The 12,699-nt window shown below is 50.3% G+C and overlaps 1 protein-coding gene and 1 pseudogene across 3 annotated transcripts in view; one reads left to right on the top strand and one right to left on the bottom strand.

Moving 5' to 3' along the window:
• LOC135919998 (uncharacterized) overlaps positions 1-12,110 on the top strand; it is a 47,417-nt gene extending 35,307 nt beyond the window's left edge. For 2 of the 3 annotated variants that reach the window (XM_065454052.1, XM_065454051.1), the window contains exons 2-4: positions 4,978-5,051; positions 5,668-8,125; positions 10,991-12,110. In XM_065454052.1, coding sequence (XP_065310124.1) covers positions 4,978-5,051; positions 5,668-8,125; positions 10,991-11,199 — 2,741 coding nt within the window. In that variant the 3' untranslated portion in view covers positions 11,200-12,110. The remainder of the gene's footprint in view (positions 1-4,977; positions 5,052-5,667; positions 8,126-10,990) is intronic. The other variant, XM_065454053.1, reaches the window with a different exon arrangement.
• LOC135920008 (U2 spliceosomal RNA) lies at positions 3,489-3,656 on the bottom strand (annotated as a pseudogene).
• Positions 12,111-12,699: the final 589 nt, after the last annotated feature.

Genomic DNA, 12,699 nt, shown 5'->3' with positions numbered 1-12,699 from the left:
AGAATTATAGCCCGTCAGTATTATGCAAGCTTGTTACCTCCAGTAGCATGGTAAGGGCCCGTGAGGGCTCCTCTGTGTCCAGCGACTGTTCTACAAAAATATATAGTACTCTAGTTTCTTTTTAACGTGACAGAATACATCGACGTTTTTATTCCCCCGTGATACGTGGATGCGGTTTATTCTCATCACCGACCAATCACCATTATTTTCCAGCTCTATGGCCATAATAGCCTTGGTGCCATTAAACTGCACGAATCATCATCGTCATCATCCTCGTCATCAATTATATTGTAGGAGACTTTCCTACGTATAACTTAGGCAGAGAAGACGCACTAGCCTAAATCGCGGCTACACAACTCAAAACCAGCGAGAGCCACAATTAACTTCTCTCGGGCCGCACTTGAGCGGGTATATAGGGTTGCATCGTTCGCAAGCAGAATCGGTACTCAAAGACCAAGGACGAGTTTTGTTCAAAGTCATCAAAGACATACGTACTAAGGAAGAGCAACGCCAATTTCAAGCCGTTCTTAGCTATGTGTTTCCTTAATTTTTTTTTTGTCAATGGTATATCATAAAAGAGACTCAGGGGTTGCCCCCTCTGCGCGCCTTTTAGCTCCGGTGTTCGTTGCAAGTAGACATGGCTGCAGCACTGTATACGGCACTGTATACGGTCGCAGTCTTATCCGGCGCCGCCAAGAAAGGCTCGCTAATCGGCTGCTCACTCTGTTTCTTACCTTTGAATGACGTGAAACGCTAGTGGTATGTGACGTTAAAGATTACTGGATAAGGACGTCATTCACATTTCGGTTGTTAAGCATGATACGAATAGAAAGCGTTGATGCTTTCGCGGTTAGAATCAATGATAAGGGTTTGCGTCTGCATCCTGATGTATACCTACATTAGTCGGGCTAGCGCCATGTCAAGAAACCTGCCCGCCAAGCTTCGGTCACTTCACTATACGAGCTCCTTAAAAGGCGCCGTCGAGGGATAGAAATGTGTTATTTGTATCGGCCTGCAGTATAGGGGAGCCTCGAACGGACGTCGTTGGCGCCAATGCTACCATGTCCAAATGACCTTGACTGACGCTTACTCCCGATGCGCCGCCATGAGATCAAATGTTTGTCAAGGTTCAGAAGTAATGCGAATTCACGCATTCAACAAGAGTCTGAATCTCTTCGCATTTCGCAGGCACTGCAGTTTCTCGTCGTTCAATCGAAACAACTTGGGAAAGAACACGTTCGATTCACGTGTGGTCGTCGCGCCATGCATTAATGCGGTCTTGGCTTTGGTAACTTGATGAAATGAGCCCGCTGGTCGTGAGCTTTTCTTATGTCCCCCGCGAAGATATCTTACGCGCCCACACATGTTGTTGCTTTGGTTTAATGTATACTTGACGCCACTTGTGGTTTATGTCGTTCATTATGTTTGGTGACAAAATCGTCGTTTTTTTTTTCTCACCAAAATAACTGTGAGCTAAGTGCTGCACGAGCCCACCGTGCATATATACAAGCGTATACGCTCGGCCGTGCGCTTTCCTTAATGACCATGTGAGATCCATCCATTCCGTTCATGCGAGACTCCAAAGCCACGGTGGCATATCACGCAACGAAAAGGCTAAAGGTTGCGTATGTATGGCGCACTCTGAAGCGTCGCGAAAATGATATCTGAATGCAGTCTAAGAGAGATTCTTCATTATCTGGTGTCGAAATGACAGCACGAATGGGACTCGACCGCAAGCAACAAGCTCCAATTGACTATAACCTCTGCTTGGCGAATGAAAGACGTTCCGTCACGAAGAACGATTTATACATATATGTCGACTTCGAATGGTGCACCCCTACACGCTGTTTACTGACAAACTAAGAACATCGTACACGTGACTATTGCCACAAACGGTTTACAGTGATGCATATTTTAATTATATGTCCTCATATCGCAACACAAAGACAAAAATACTTTCGCGAATCATGCAAATTTCAAATACCGTCCCCACGTTAACTTGAGGAGATGATCCGCTTGTGCCTCTGATGAACGTTCTGAACTTTTTAGGCGATACGGGCTTTTTTGAATAAACGTTAGAGTAAATCAGTTAGCTTGTGACTGCCTCAATCTTTATTATTTTAACACCTTGTGCCTGGCGCAGCATAACCCAAGTTGATTTTGTGCCATTAAACCCCGTTTAACTATATTGGCCGCGGGCCGTGTGTTGTCTGTCCCGGGCCTTAAATCGTTCAAGCTATTAATTGCCAAATAATACCGTAATTTACGTGTAATACTTTTATTTTATTCTCTCAGTAATTTGGTTGCGCGTAAGCAAGAAGCCTCACAGACAAATAAACAAAAAAGCTCTGGCTTTCTTTATTCTCTTCTTGTTTTTTGGATATATCTAATAGAGACAAACTTCGATTCTACGAAGTCGATGGGACTCGAGAGAGCTATTTCGTTGAATCGAGAACTACGTTAAATCAGAAACACTTATAATACACCGAATAGGAGGAGGAGGAGGAGGAGGAAATAAAGAGCGAAGGCAGGGATGTTAACCAGAAATGCGTTTGGTTGGCTACCCTACTCTGGAGGATGGGAAAGAGGGAATAGAAAGATCAAATAGAGAGATGGAGGGGAGGAGGCGGAAAGCCGCGGTGAGCTCGCGCACGCACGCGGAGGGACTGAGCGAGTCAGAGACGTTCACATAGGCCAGTCGCCCTCAAGAAAGACAAAAGTGCCTTCATAGCTTTGTGGGCTGTCGAGCGACGTGGACGGTCTTCAAGTAGCCGCTGCACAGACAACGGCCGATCGTCCAGTCATCGCAATGCGATCGATAATTGTGAATTGTGAAACTGCTTAATTCTTTTTCCCACCCTGCTATAATCCCGATACCGGGATTGCAGCAACAATAAATAAATAAATAAATGTTTGTCTTTCCGACTGAAATCGATGACAATAGCACAATAAATGCTCGATGTTCTCTTCCACGCCGCCGACGTCGCATGCAGCCCTGCCAGTCATTTCAATCCAAGTAGTGCACGCCTTCAGGAGGAGCCACTCCCAACGACAGCCGGTAGAGAAGCCATGCCTCACGTCGGTGAAGCGCGGGTGGAGGTCGGAGTTGAAGCGAAGGGTTCAGTTCGCGCAATCTGGTGCGCCTTATATTTGGGGTGTTCCAGTCTGTTAAAGAGAGCTTGCGTGCCAGGTGACGAAGCTGCCTTGCAGCATCCGTCCTGGAAAGAGAAATGGGAATGCTGTACATCGAATAACGTCGCAGTATAAAAAAGATGTTTTCTGTAGAGCGTGGACGCGCTTATCGCAAACAGCAAGCCTTTTGAACGCGTCCTATCTGTTTCTTCATGCAAGCGGCAAACCTTCTTAACAGGTCAACTGGCGTCCGTAACCTGAAGTGAAACACGGCATACCCACATTTGCTCCGTATATCTATTACAGCGAATCTGTTTATGGCTAGGTTTCCGTGCATTTCTGTCCTGCTAGGGCAAAAACCGTGGGCGGATCCTGAAGAGTGCCGACCCGCGGTGGAGGTCAAGCAGGCTTCAAGCACTCCGCCATCTTGCAAAAATAAGTTTAATATCTTGGGTCCAAATAGAACTCCTATCAGATATTAAGCTGATAAGAACATATACCCCACTTTCACCCGCGTGGGCCATGTCTACGTTTGCACCGCCTTCTCTTTGTCGGCGTTCCAAGCGCTCGCCTATCTACTTTCCTTCCGCTCTCCCATGGTGGCGGTTCCGTCGAAACGTCACGCGTGTCTATACTCGGGGCGGCGGGCCCGTCGTCCACGCGAGTGTGTATAAAAATCCCGGTAAATGAGTCCGTACCTTAATTCAAAATTCTGTGTCACCTCCGTGTCGTGTGCTAAACAGCTTCGCTGGTCATCCGCCTTCAAAGAGTGGGACGGCTCACGATTTTTATCCATTAGGCGTATAGTTGTAAAGAATCGTTACAAAAGCTTGTTTGTGAATTCTCTTTCAGACAGAGGCAGATGATAGTAATCGATTTGACGAAGGGATGCCATATACACTTTTATTTTTGTCAGGAGTGTTGCCATCACCCTGCAGACACCATACACCGTCGCGCCGGTGATCTTTCGTTCGTTCGTAAACTCCCGGATCGCAGCTTATTTGTTTGTTGTAGCTGCAGGTCATCGTGTGCTTTTTTCCTTGCGATTTCATTTCCGCGCTGCTTTCTGAGCCGGTGCTGCATTCTTGCTGTCATGGGCCATTAGATGTGCTCATGTTTCGTCATAATATGTAGTTGCGAACCCTTGATTGCATATTATGACAAGGCGGTGCTATGAACACTCCAGAATGCACATAGTGCGTGCCGTTTTTCTATGTATGGGAAGCAGAAATTCGCACGCACCGAGATACAACAACGTGTGGTTTAGCAGGGAAGAAGTTTGGGCGTGTTGGTGGGATACATACAAACTGGGATACATAGCATAAGAATGACACAAGGACGAAGCAGGAACACTGGACGAGCGCTCGTCCAGTGTTCCTGCTTCGTCCTTGTGTCATTCTTCCGCTATGTATCCCAACGTGTGGTTTGCGTTAAACCCGCAGCCCAGCATGGTGATCCCGTTCCGAAGCGACTCATGCGTCTCTTTGGAACGTTGGGCCCGATGATTTGCTTTCGATCTCTGAATGCGGTTCCCTAGCAATGCGAAATTCAAGAGGAAAACCCGACGCATGTCTTTCACAACAGCGCGAATTTTTTTTTTTTTTCTTCAGATGCACCTTCACTGCAGTGCTCTCACCCGTTGCTTCGTGGCAGTGCGCTTCGTTTTGCGGTGAAGCGCCATTGGAAGGCGAAATTTACCCACAGTTTTGACAGCTTTGAAATACTGTTCTGTTCTGCTCATTGTTTCGTTTTGTCTAGTTTTGTTATGATGTGGTTTAGCTATCTATTTACTTTTTTCTCTTCGTTCGCCTCACCGCGTATATTTTTTTTATTCCACCGTCGCAGGTTCGCCGAATGTCCCCGCCGACGCCGACGGAGCTCCTGGGGAGGCTGACCGTCGAGCAGCAGCGGCCCCTGCGGTGAGGAGTGCATGCGTTCGCTCGATAGGTTCCGAGACGACACGCGGTGGGTAGCAGTGCTCGTATGTGGGATATTCCTCGCTCGTAGCGTCTGAGGTGCGGAAGGTGATGACAGTGGTTACGCATGTATGCTTTCCAGTCGGCGTAATTACAACGGACCGTGCGGTACAGTTAGCGCCTAGCATTACACAGAGTGGGAAGCGCGGCATTTCGATGGGCGCGAAGTGCAAAAAACGGCCGTGCACCGTTCATTGGGTGCACTTTAAAAATGAAAGAAAACGACGTCAAATTATTCGACTCTGATGAGCGTTGTTATCCCTTACGTTCGAACAAAAACGAATGTTCTGCAATTTCTAATAGTGAATTCTCGAAACTTATACTGGTCGTTTAGCCCTTGCAGTACGATTCCTATTCAAAATGTCGAGCACTCGCATGCCCCGTGGAATTAGAAAGTATCACCTTTGATTACAGCATAGTGATACCGCAGGTCGACAAAAAATATTGTAAAAATCTGTAACTAATATGATTACCGGAACATTGTTGTTTAGCTAATAACCGATGCCGGATTCTTCCCCGGAATAACCAGTCGTCTAACTAGTCTTCTCCATTCTCGCAGGCTGCTACCGAAGCTGCTTCGGCAGCCAAGCAGCAGGGGAAGCCTGAAGCAGCTGCTCACGGAAAGGGCACTGCCGAAGAAGCCAAGGCGCAGCAGCCTGGTTCTCCGACGAAGGCTCAGGCCGAGCCTTCGGCTCCGACTAGCGACGCAGCAAAGCCTTCGGACCAGCAGTCCTCAAAGAAACCGACAGTCCTTGACACCGCCAAGGAGGACGTTCTGGGTGTGCTGGAATCCGTGAAGAGGAACGTGGGAGCCGCCAAGGAGGCGTTCTTCGAGAAGCCCACCAAGACCGAAGAGAGCAAGTCGCCATCGAGTCCGCCCAAAACGACGGGCGGCTCCGCTGAGCAGGCGGAACCGCCCAAGACGCCTGGAGCGAAGACACCCGAGGCCAAGACACCGGAATCCAAGACGCCAGAAGCCAAGGGGGGAAGCTTCCTCACGAAGCTCGGGATCACGAAGTCGGAAGAGGCCAAGCAGAAGGCCAAGGAAGAGGCCGCTTCCAAGCCCGCCGATGGAGGAAAGAAAGAAAGCGGCGCCTTCCTTCCGGAGCTTGGCAAGCCTGCACTGGAGACTGCGCAGGGACAGGCCGAGCGGCCCAAGAGTGCAGCAGAGAAAGAGGCCACTGCTCAAACGCCTCCCTCGGTGACTGGCGCTGGAACAGCGGAAGCCGAGGCAGAGAAGGACAACGCTCCCGGGGCTCTCGATGCAGGAAAACTAAATCCTCAGGAGTTCCTGATCTTCGGGAAGGCAGCCGCTGGGGGCTTGAAGCAAAAGACTCAAGAGGCTAGCGAAGCGGCCGAACAAGTCAAGCAAGCGGCAGACGCCGCTCTGCAGAAGGCCGGCGAGCTGAAGGATGCTGCCGTGAAGGCGGCGAGCGAGGGAAAGGAGAAAGTAGCGTCGCTCGCTCAGCAGGCACAGAAGTCGGCCGCCGTGGCCACCGATTCCGTGGCAAAGAAAGGAGAGGAAGCCGTGCAGCGAGGAAAAGCCGAAGCCGACGCTATTTCTCAAAAGTCTCAAGAGGCTGCCTCCGCGGCGAAGTCAAAAGCTGAGCAGCTCAAGGAATCTGCTGCCGCTGCCGGGAAGGATGCCGCAGCTGCGACCGCTGCAGGCGCAGAGGCCGTGAAGAAGGCCTCTCAGGAGGCCGCGGCCTCCGCAACCGACAAGGTTGTATCGGCAACAGAGAAGGCGAAGCAGACGCTAAGATCCGAGGCAGAAAAGGTCGAACCTGCTCTTAAGCAAGCGTCTGAATCTGCCAAGGAGAGAGCAGAGCAAGCTACTGCCGCGCTGAAGTCCGGCGCCGAGTCCATGAAGGAAAAATCTGAACAGGCGGCCAGTGCCGTTCGTGAAACTACCAAGAGCGCCTCGGAGAGCGCTGCCAGCGCCGTGAAAGCCGTTCCCGAGCTCCTCAAGGATACCGCTCAGGAAGTGCACGACAAAGGCAAGGCGAAAATAGATTCGCTTCTGCAGCAGGGCAAGCAGGAGGAACCGGCCACTGTCTCGAGCAGCGCCGCAGAGCAAAAATCGTCCGAAACGATCGCCTCAGGAAAAACTCAGTCCGAATCTGCAAGTCAGCAAACGAAGCCCCTGCTTCCCGAAGAGCCGAGGCACTCCGAAGGGAATCCTCTCGAGTCCGCAGTTACGAAACATATGGCCTACACCGCCATCGTCGACGTCAACGCGGCGGCCGCTGGCGAAAGCGCACTCTCCGCCAAAAAGGTCACAATGAAGAGCGGCGCGGAAGTCGAAGACGGCACGGCCGAACTGCACTTCAGCGAACCCGCCAAGGACGGGCCGCAGGAGACCGTGGAGTCGCCGAAGGCGGTCTCTCAGGAGGTGCTCGACTCCGCCAAGTCCGAAGCCGAGCTCCTCGTCGAGCGGGTCATATCGTCCGTCGTCGGAGCCTCGGAGTCGTTGAAGCACTCGGCGGACGACGCCGCCCACACCGAGAAGGACCGGCTCGAAAAGCTCAAGGAGAAGGCGCAGCAGGAGTTCGCGTTGTGCCAGGAGAAGGCCCACCACTTGCTCAGCGACGTCACTTCCGCCGTCTCGACCGCAGCCACTTCCGTCGCGGCGAAATCGGCGGAGATATACGACGCGACCAAGAACAAAGCTCACGACCTATCGGAACAAGTCACGGCGAAGGCTTCGGACACGGCCGAGTCCGTGAAGCACGGAATGCACGCGCTACAAGAGCATGCCGCGGAGTTGCCGCAGCTGATCTTGCACACTTCCAAGTCGCACGGGCCGTCCGGCGAGGCGACCACTGGCGGCAACGTCTCCGAGGCCCCCCACGAGCAGGCGCCGCTGCTCCAAGCAGACCCCCAGCAAGAGAGGCCCGGCGAAAGGTTAAGTCCGAGCCCTAAACCGGAAGATATTGAATCTGCAGTTGTCAAAATTCAGGCTGGCGTGCGAGGTTACCTCACCAGGAAGAACCTGCAATACCGAACGCAACAAGATGGTAAGGCGCTCGAGTTATCTTAAATCCATACCGCTCTGTGGTACGAATGATTGAAGTGAGTATACCGCGCCGACAGCCAGCTGGGATTGGACACTGTGTATTGTTGTGTAAAAGACGAAATACCATCTTGATGCGTTAGCATTGTACAGGACGCTCGCCGGCCTTCGTGACAGGCGCCGACGCGAAATTCGGAGCGGGAGGTGGAGTTGCCGTTAAACAACAGCAGGAGTAGACTGACGTTTCAGGAACGACAGCGCGGCGTGTTTGAAGTCCACGCTTCTCCATATATTCTTGAGGCCATAACGCAGTAAACCGTTCTTTATTCTGGCGTCTGGCCCGTGTACAGCACTCTTTTGTTGTTGTCTTGCTGCTAAACTATCGACATATTATCGAAGTATACCGCACATCGTATCAACATCACTGAAGCGTATATAAACAACGCGCAGAGTGGGTAGAAAAAGTAGAGAGAAAGCAGAGAGAGAGAGAGAGAGAGAGAGAGATAAGAATAAGCGGAGAGTTAGAAAGGGACAGAGAAAGAGCTCACGGGTAGCCATCTATGATCAAAGAGAGATGCCATGAAGATTTCGGCGAGTACAACCATTGATTGGTGCAGGGAAGCACAATAACAACGGATTAGAGTCGCTCAAGGTGTAGCACGGCGAAAGGCTGCATGCGCATTCGCCCAATCCAGCTTTTACATAGGATTCACCCCCATGGCGTCCGTGACGTCACGTGCAAGCCATCTCACCAACTCCGTGCAGTTAGACAAAAAGCTATGGGCCGCGTTAGGCAACCAGAGGAGAGAATCGGATGAAGGACATGCAGCTCTATTGTCTGCCTCTGATCGCCCACCACGCGGCGCTGACGAAGCTTCACAGAAGATTTGTCGCGCACAACGGGCGAGTCCTCCTGCCTTCTCTGCAACACGCAGCCGACTATCGTTACTGATTGAATGTCATGAGCCATGCATAGATGTTCGTTAAGGCACTCCAGCTGTCAAAATTAATACTCAGTCTCCCAATATTCGGCGCGCATCATAATAGTATTCTGGTTTTATCGTGTAAGAACTCCAGAAACAAAATATTTATGCATTTACAAACAATTATATGGACGCTCCAGGCGGCCTTTCGCCGTCCGTATCGCCGTCGCCGGAATGTTCTGGATATACATGTTTACATACATATTTAGATAGAGATAATTAAAAATGCCCGACTGCCGGATTCGAACAAAGGATCTGCGTGACAGGAGCCCAATGATACTCTAACCATTAGGACACCGAAGCTTGCCTCAGCAGGTGGAACAAAACATCTGTAAGAGTCTCCCCGCTTGCCAGAGACGTCTCGTAGCTGCCAGAGGGATGTTCCTTCTATGAATCAGGCATTGCCTCGTGTGCGGCGTCGCGACAATATGTCGCACCCGCGTATACCTTGAACGCCGTTCAAGAAGTTGTTGCTGCTACTGCTGCTGCCCGTCCAACTCGTGCCTCGTGCCAACTATGGGCGATTGGCCAAGAAATTGGTGGGCAACTCCAAGTTAAAATCACACGTAAAATTTCAGGCTGCTATAAGAGCCAATTGACGTTTATTAAAGGTTAAATTACATGTTAAAATGAAGGCAATAGTAGGGAGAACCGATAATCATAAATTGAAAAGCGCGCGCACATACAAAAAGGAACGTATACACAAATTTAACGGGGCATTCGATTAAACCCTACGGAAAATGGTATCACTGCGGAGAAAACACCCCTCTGGCTGATTCCCAGAGGTCCCAAACGAAGTAATCCAAGCGCAACGCTAAACATTGCTATATCGCTATCAATGCTTCGACCTTAGGGCGAAACTGACTTTTTTCACAGCGAAGCTGTCATTCCGGAATTTTCGTCGTGTCGTAACGCCGACAGAAAGCTGTCATCATCTATGGCTCATGCCCCCAAATGCAATGGCTCATGCCCCCGTAAGGTGGAGGCTACAAGCTCTCAGAAAAGTAGAGCCAACAGTGCATACATTCTTTGGAATCACGCGTACAACGTACAGAACCGCATACGTTTCAAATAAAGATCAAACTCGAAACAAGCATCCGAACCACATAATTGACGTTAAGGCGCGGCTGCGCCTACATGCAACGCGAAGCGCGCAGCGCTCCCAACATATATTTTCCCGGTAAAGATTACCGTTGCGGAAGGTGCCGCGGCGACGGCAGCTTGACTGTAGCATACGAAGCAGGGGGTGACGTAACTACACTTTCGTATGTAAAGGAAGAACCCGCCTAGCGAATGATTTGTGTTGTGACAGTACTCTGGGAAGACCACGTATAGTGAGGACTCCTGAAGAGCAGCTTGCATATACGATCGAGGCGCGGCGAATTTCTCTCCTTGGTCCACTCCTTGTAGGTGCACGAAGTAGCAGCGCAAGCCATGTCGCAAGCCGTCGAAGCGCCTTACGCTAATAATTAGGTAAAATACGTGTGAATGTCGCCACGTAAATAATTTAAACCTATACGTAGCAAGAGACACCCGTTCTAGTTGTCGTTTACAGATTCGCTGTCCAACCAACTTCACAGCGTGGATTAGAGACCCCCCCCCCCTTTTTTTTTTAGCATGAGCCCTAACCTTAGCTACACTGCACGTACGGTGTTAGGAAGACGGAGTATAGCCTATAGACCGTATAGACATAGCATACCACAACTCCACTATGCTATAGGTTCGGGGGATTCATGACTCGTTGTTTTCTTCTATCTAGCAAGCGATCGTTCATTGAACTGTCTTCGCCAGACGCTGTTTGGTTTAATCCACCGGCTTTCCTTCTATGCGTTCTGGTGGCCGATTTCTTCTTTTTTTTTTCATTTCCACACCGAACTGCTTTGCAGGCGAGACCTCGCAAACGACGGGGAACGCTAGCGAGACGGAGCAGTCGGCGGCGCCAACGGCAAACGGTAGCGAGCCATCAGACACGGAAGCGGCGGCGACCAAAATTCAGGCCGCCTTCCGGGGCTACATGGTCCGCAAGGAACTCAAACCCGACAACGGACCTGGCAGCGGCGCCATGCACAGGGAGGACCTGGTCGAGTCTCGCTAGTCCTTCACCAGAGCGGCGCTGGCGGCAGCTGGCTGAACTGCGCAGCTCAAAATTTATTTTCCTCGAACCGCGGTCGGAAAGCCGAGACAAGTGCCTTCTATAACACTATGTTCCTTCGCTATTATTTCAGGAGCGCGTGGAAAAGAAAAAAATGAAAGTGTGCAGAGAGTCTATATGTTATATAGTGCGTGCTTGCGTTATTGAATGTACAGAGTTTAGGGAGAGTTGTTTGTCTCTTTTCGACCAGGTGTCATTTCCGGTCGCTGCACGGACGCTTCGGTCCTAGACCATTTTAGTTTCCGTTCGTGGGGGCGTTGTTACCTTGGCGTATAGGAGTCATTTTCCTCGCACCACCTACCTATTCAAATACATGTACGACTGCTTCGCTGTTTGCGAAGTGTCTGTAACGTGCTGTGTGTCGGGCAACGCGGGCAGAAAGGCTTTCGTATCAGCTATAGGACGACACCCCATATATCTTGTGGTAAAATGGTCTATGCAATGATTCCGTGTCTGCCAGCCATGTGGTGTCAACTCCGAAGTCACCAATGTTCTTTTTTTATATATATATACACGGCCGCTGTTCAAGCGTGTTTTACGTTATTATATTACGAGCATTTATAAGTTATAATTTCTCAGTAGACGGCTCCGGGATGGCTTCAAGCGTCGACCGGAGAGGCATGCATGCACTGCCTGTAGATTTTATAAGTGTCCGCGCGGATTTGTCACCCTCAACCGGCGGCTGTAGGAAGTGTTTGTGCGTGACGTCGCGCTACTTTCAGCGGAAGAAAGTTTTGTGACCGTGTGTGCCTTATATTGTCACTTGTTACGACGTGAGTGTGAAAAGAGTAACAGTTTTACCGGCGCTTTCCTTTCTCTCTATTTCACAATAAACGTTGGAGTATTTAACTTGATACTGTCTTCTGCTTTGGTGGGCACCATTCCTTTTTCACAAAACTTGGTGGAAGTGGTGGGACGCAAACATATAGTGCTGAGAGAGAGAGAGCAACTTTATTTTACAAACGGCTCTGTCCGAAGCGTCTTCGCTGGTAACGCGTCACTATTTGTGCTTCGAGATAAGAAAAGTTCCTGAATGTGTGTATATGTCACAACACGCCCGCTGGCGCGTCACTGCCTTCGCATGTTTAATGCGGGTGTCACACGGCGCACTTTTGATCGCGATCGAGCCCGAGCTCGATCGAATTTCTCGGTCGTGATTGGCTCCTTTGCACGAAATACGCGAGAGAGCCGATCGCAGTCGAGAATTTCGATCCGGATCGGTGCCGATCGTGATCAAAAGTGTAAGTGTGACACCGGTAATAGAAGCATAAAAGATTCACCGCGACTATAGTAGGATACAACTTGAAAAAGCAGCACTTGGCAAACAAGGCACAAGGACCACGCGGAGTTGTTTTACTTCGCCAGCCAATCACAGAAGCCAACAAAATCGTCATAAGACCTTTTCAGGTCGTCATACGGTCTTCATACGACCTTTTCAAAATG

Source organism: Dermacentor albipictus, chromosome 4, assembly GCF_038994185.2.
Source record: "Dermacentor albipictus isolate Rhodes 1998 colony chromosome 4, USDA_Dalb.pri_finalv2, whole genome shotgun sequence".
In the NCBI taxonomy this organism is placed as follows: Eukaryota; Metazoa; Arthropoda; class Arachnida; order Ixodida; family Ixodidae; genus Dermacentor; species Dermacentor albipictus.
Note: the sequence above shows the minus strand (reverse complement) of the source record. Positions and strands in the feature narration are given on the sequence as shown.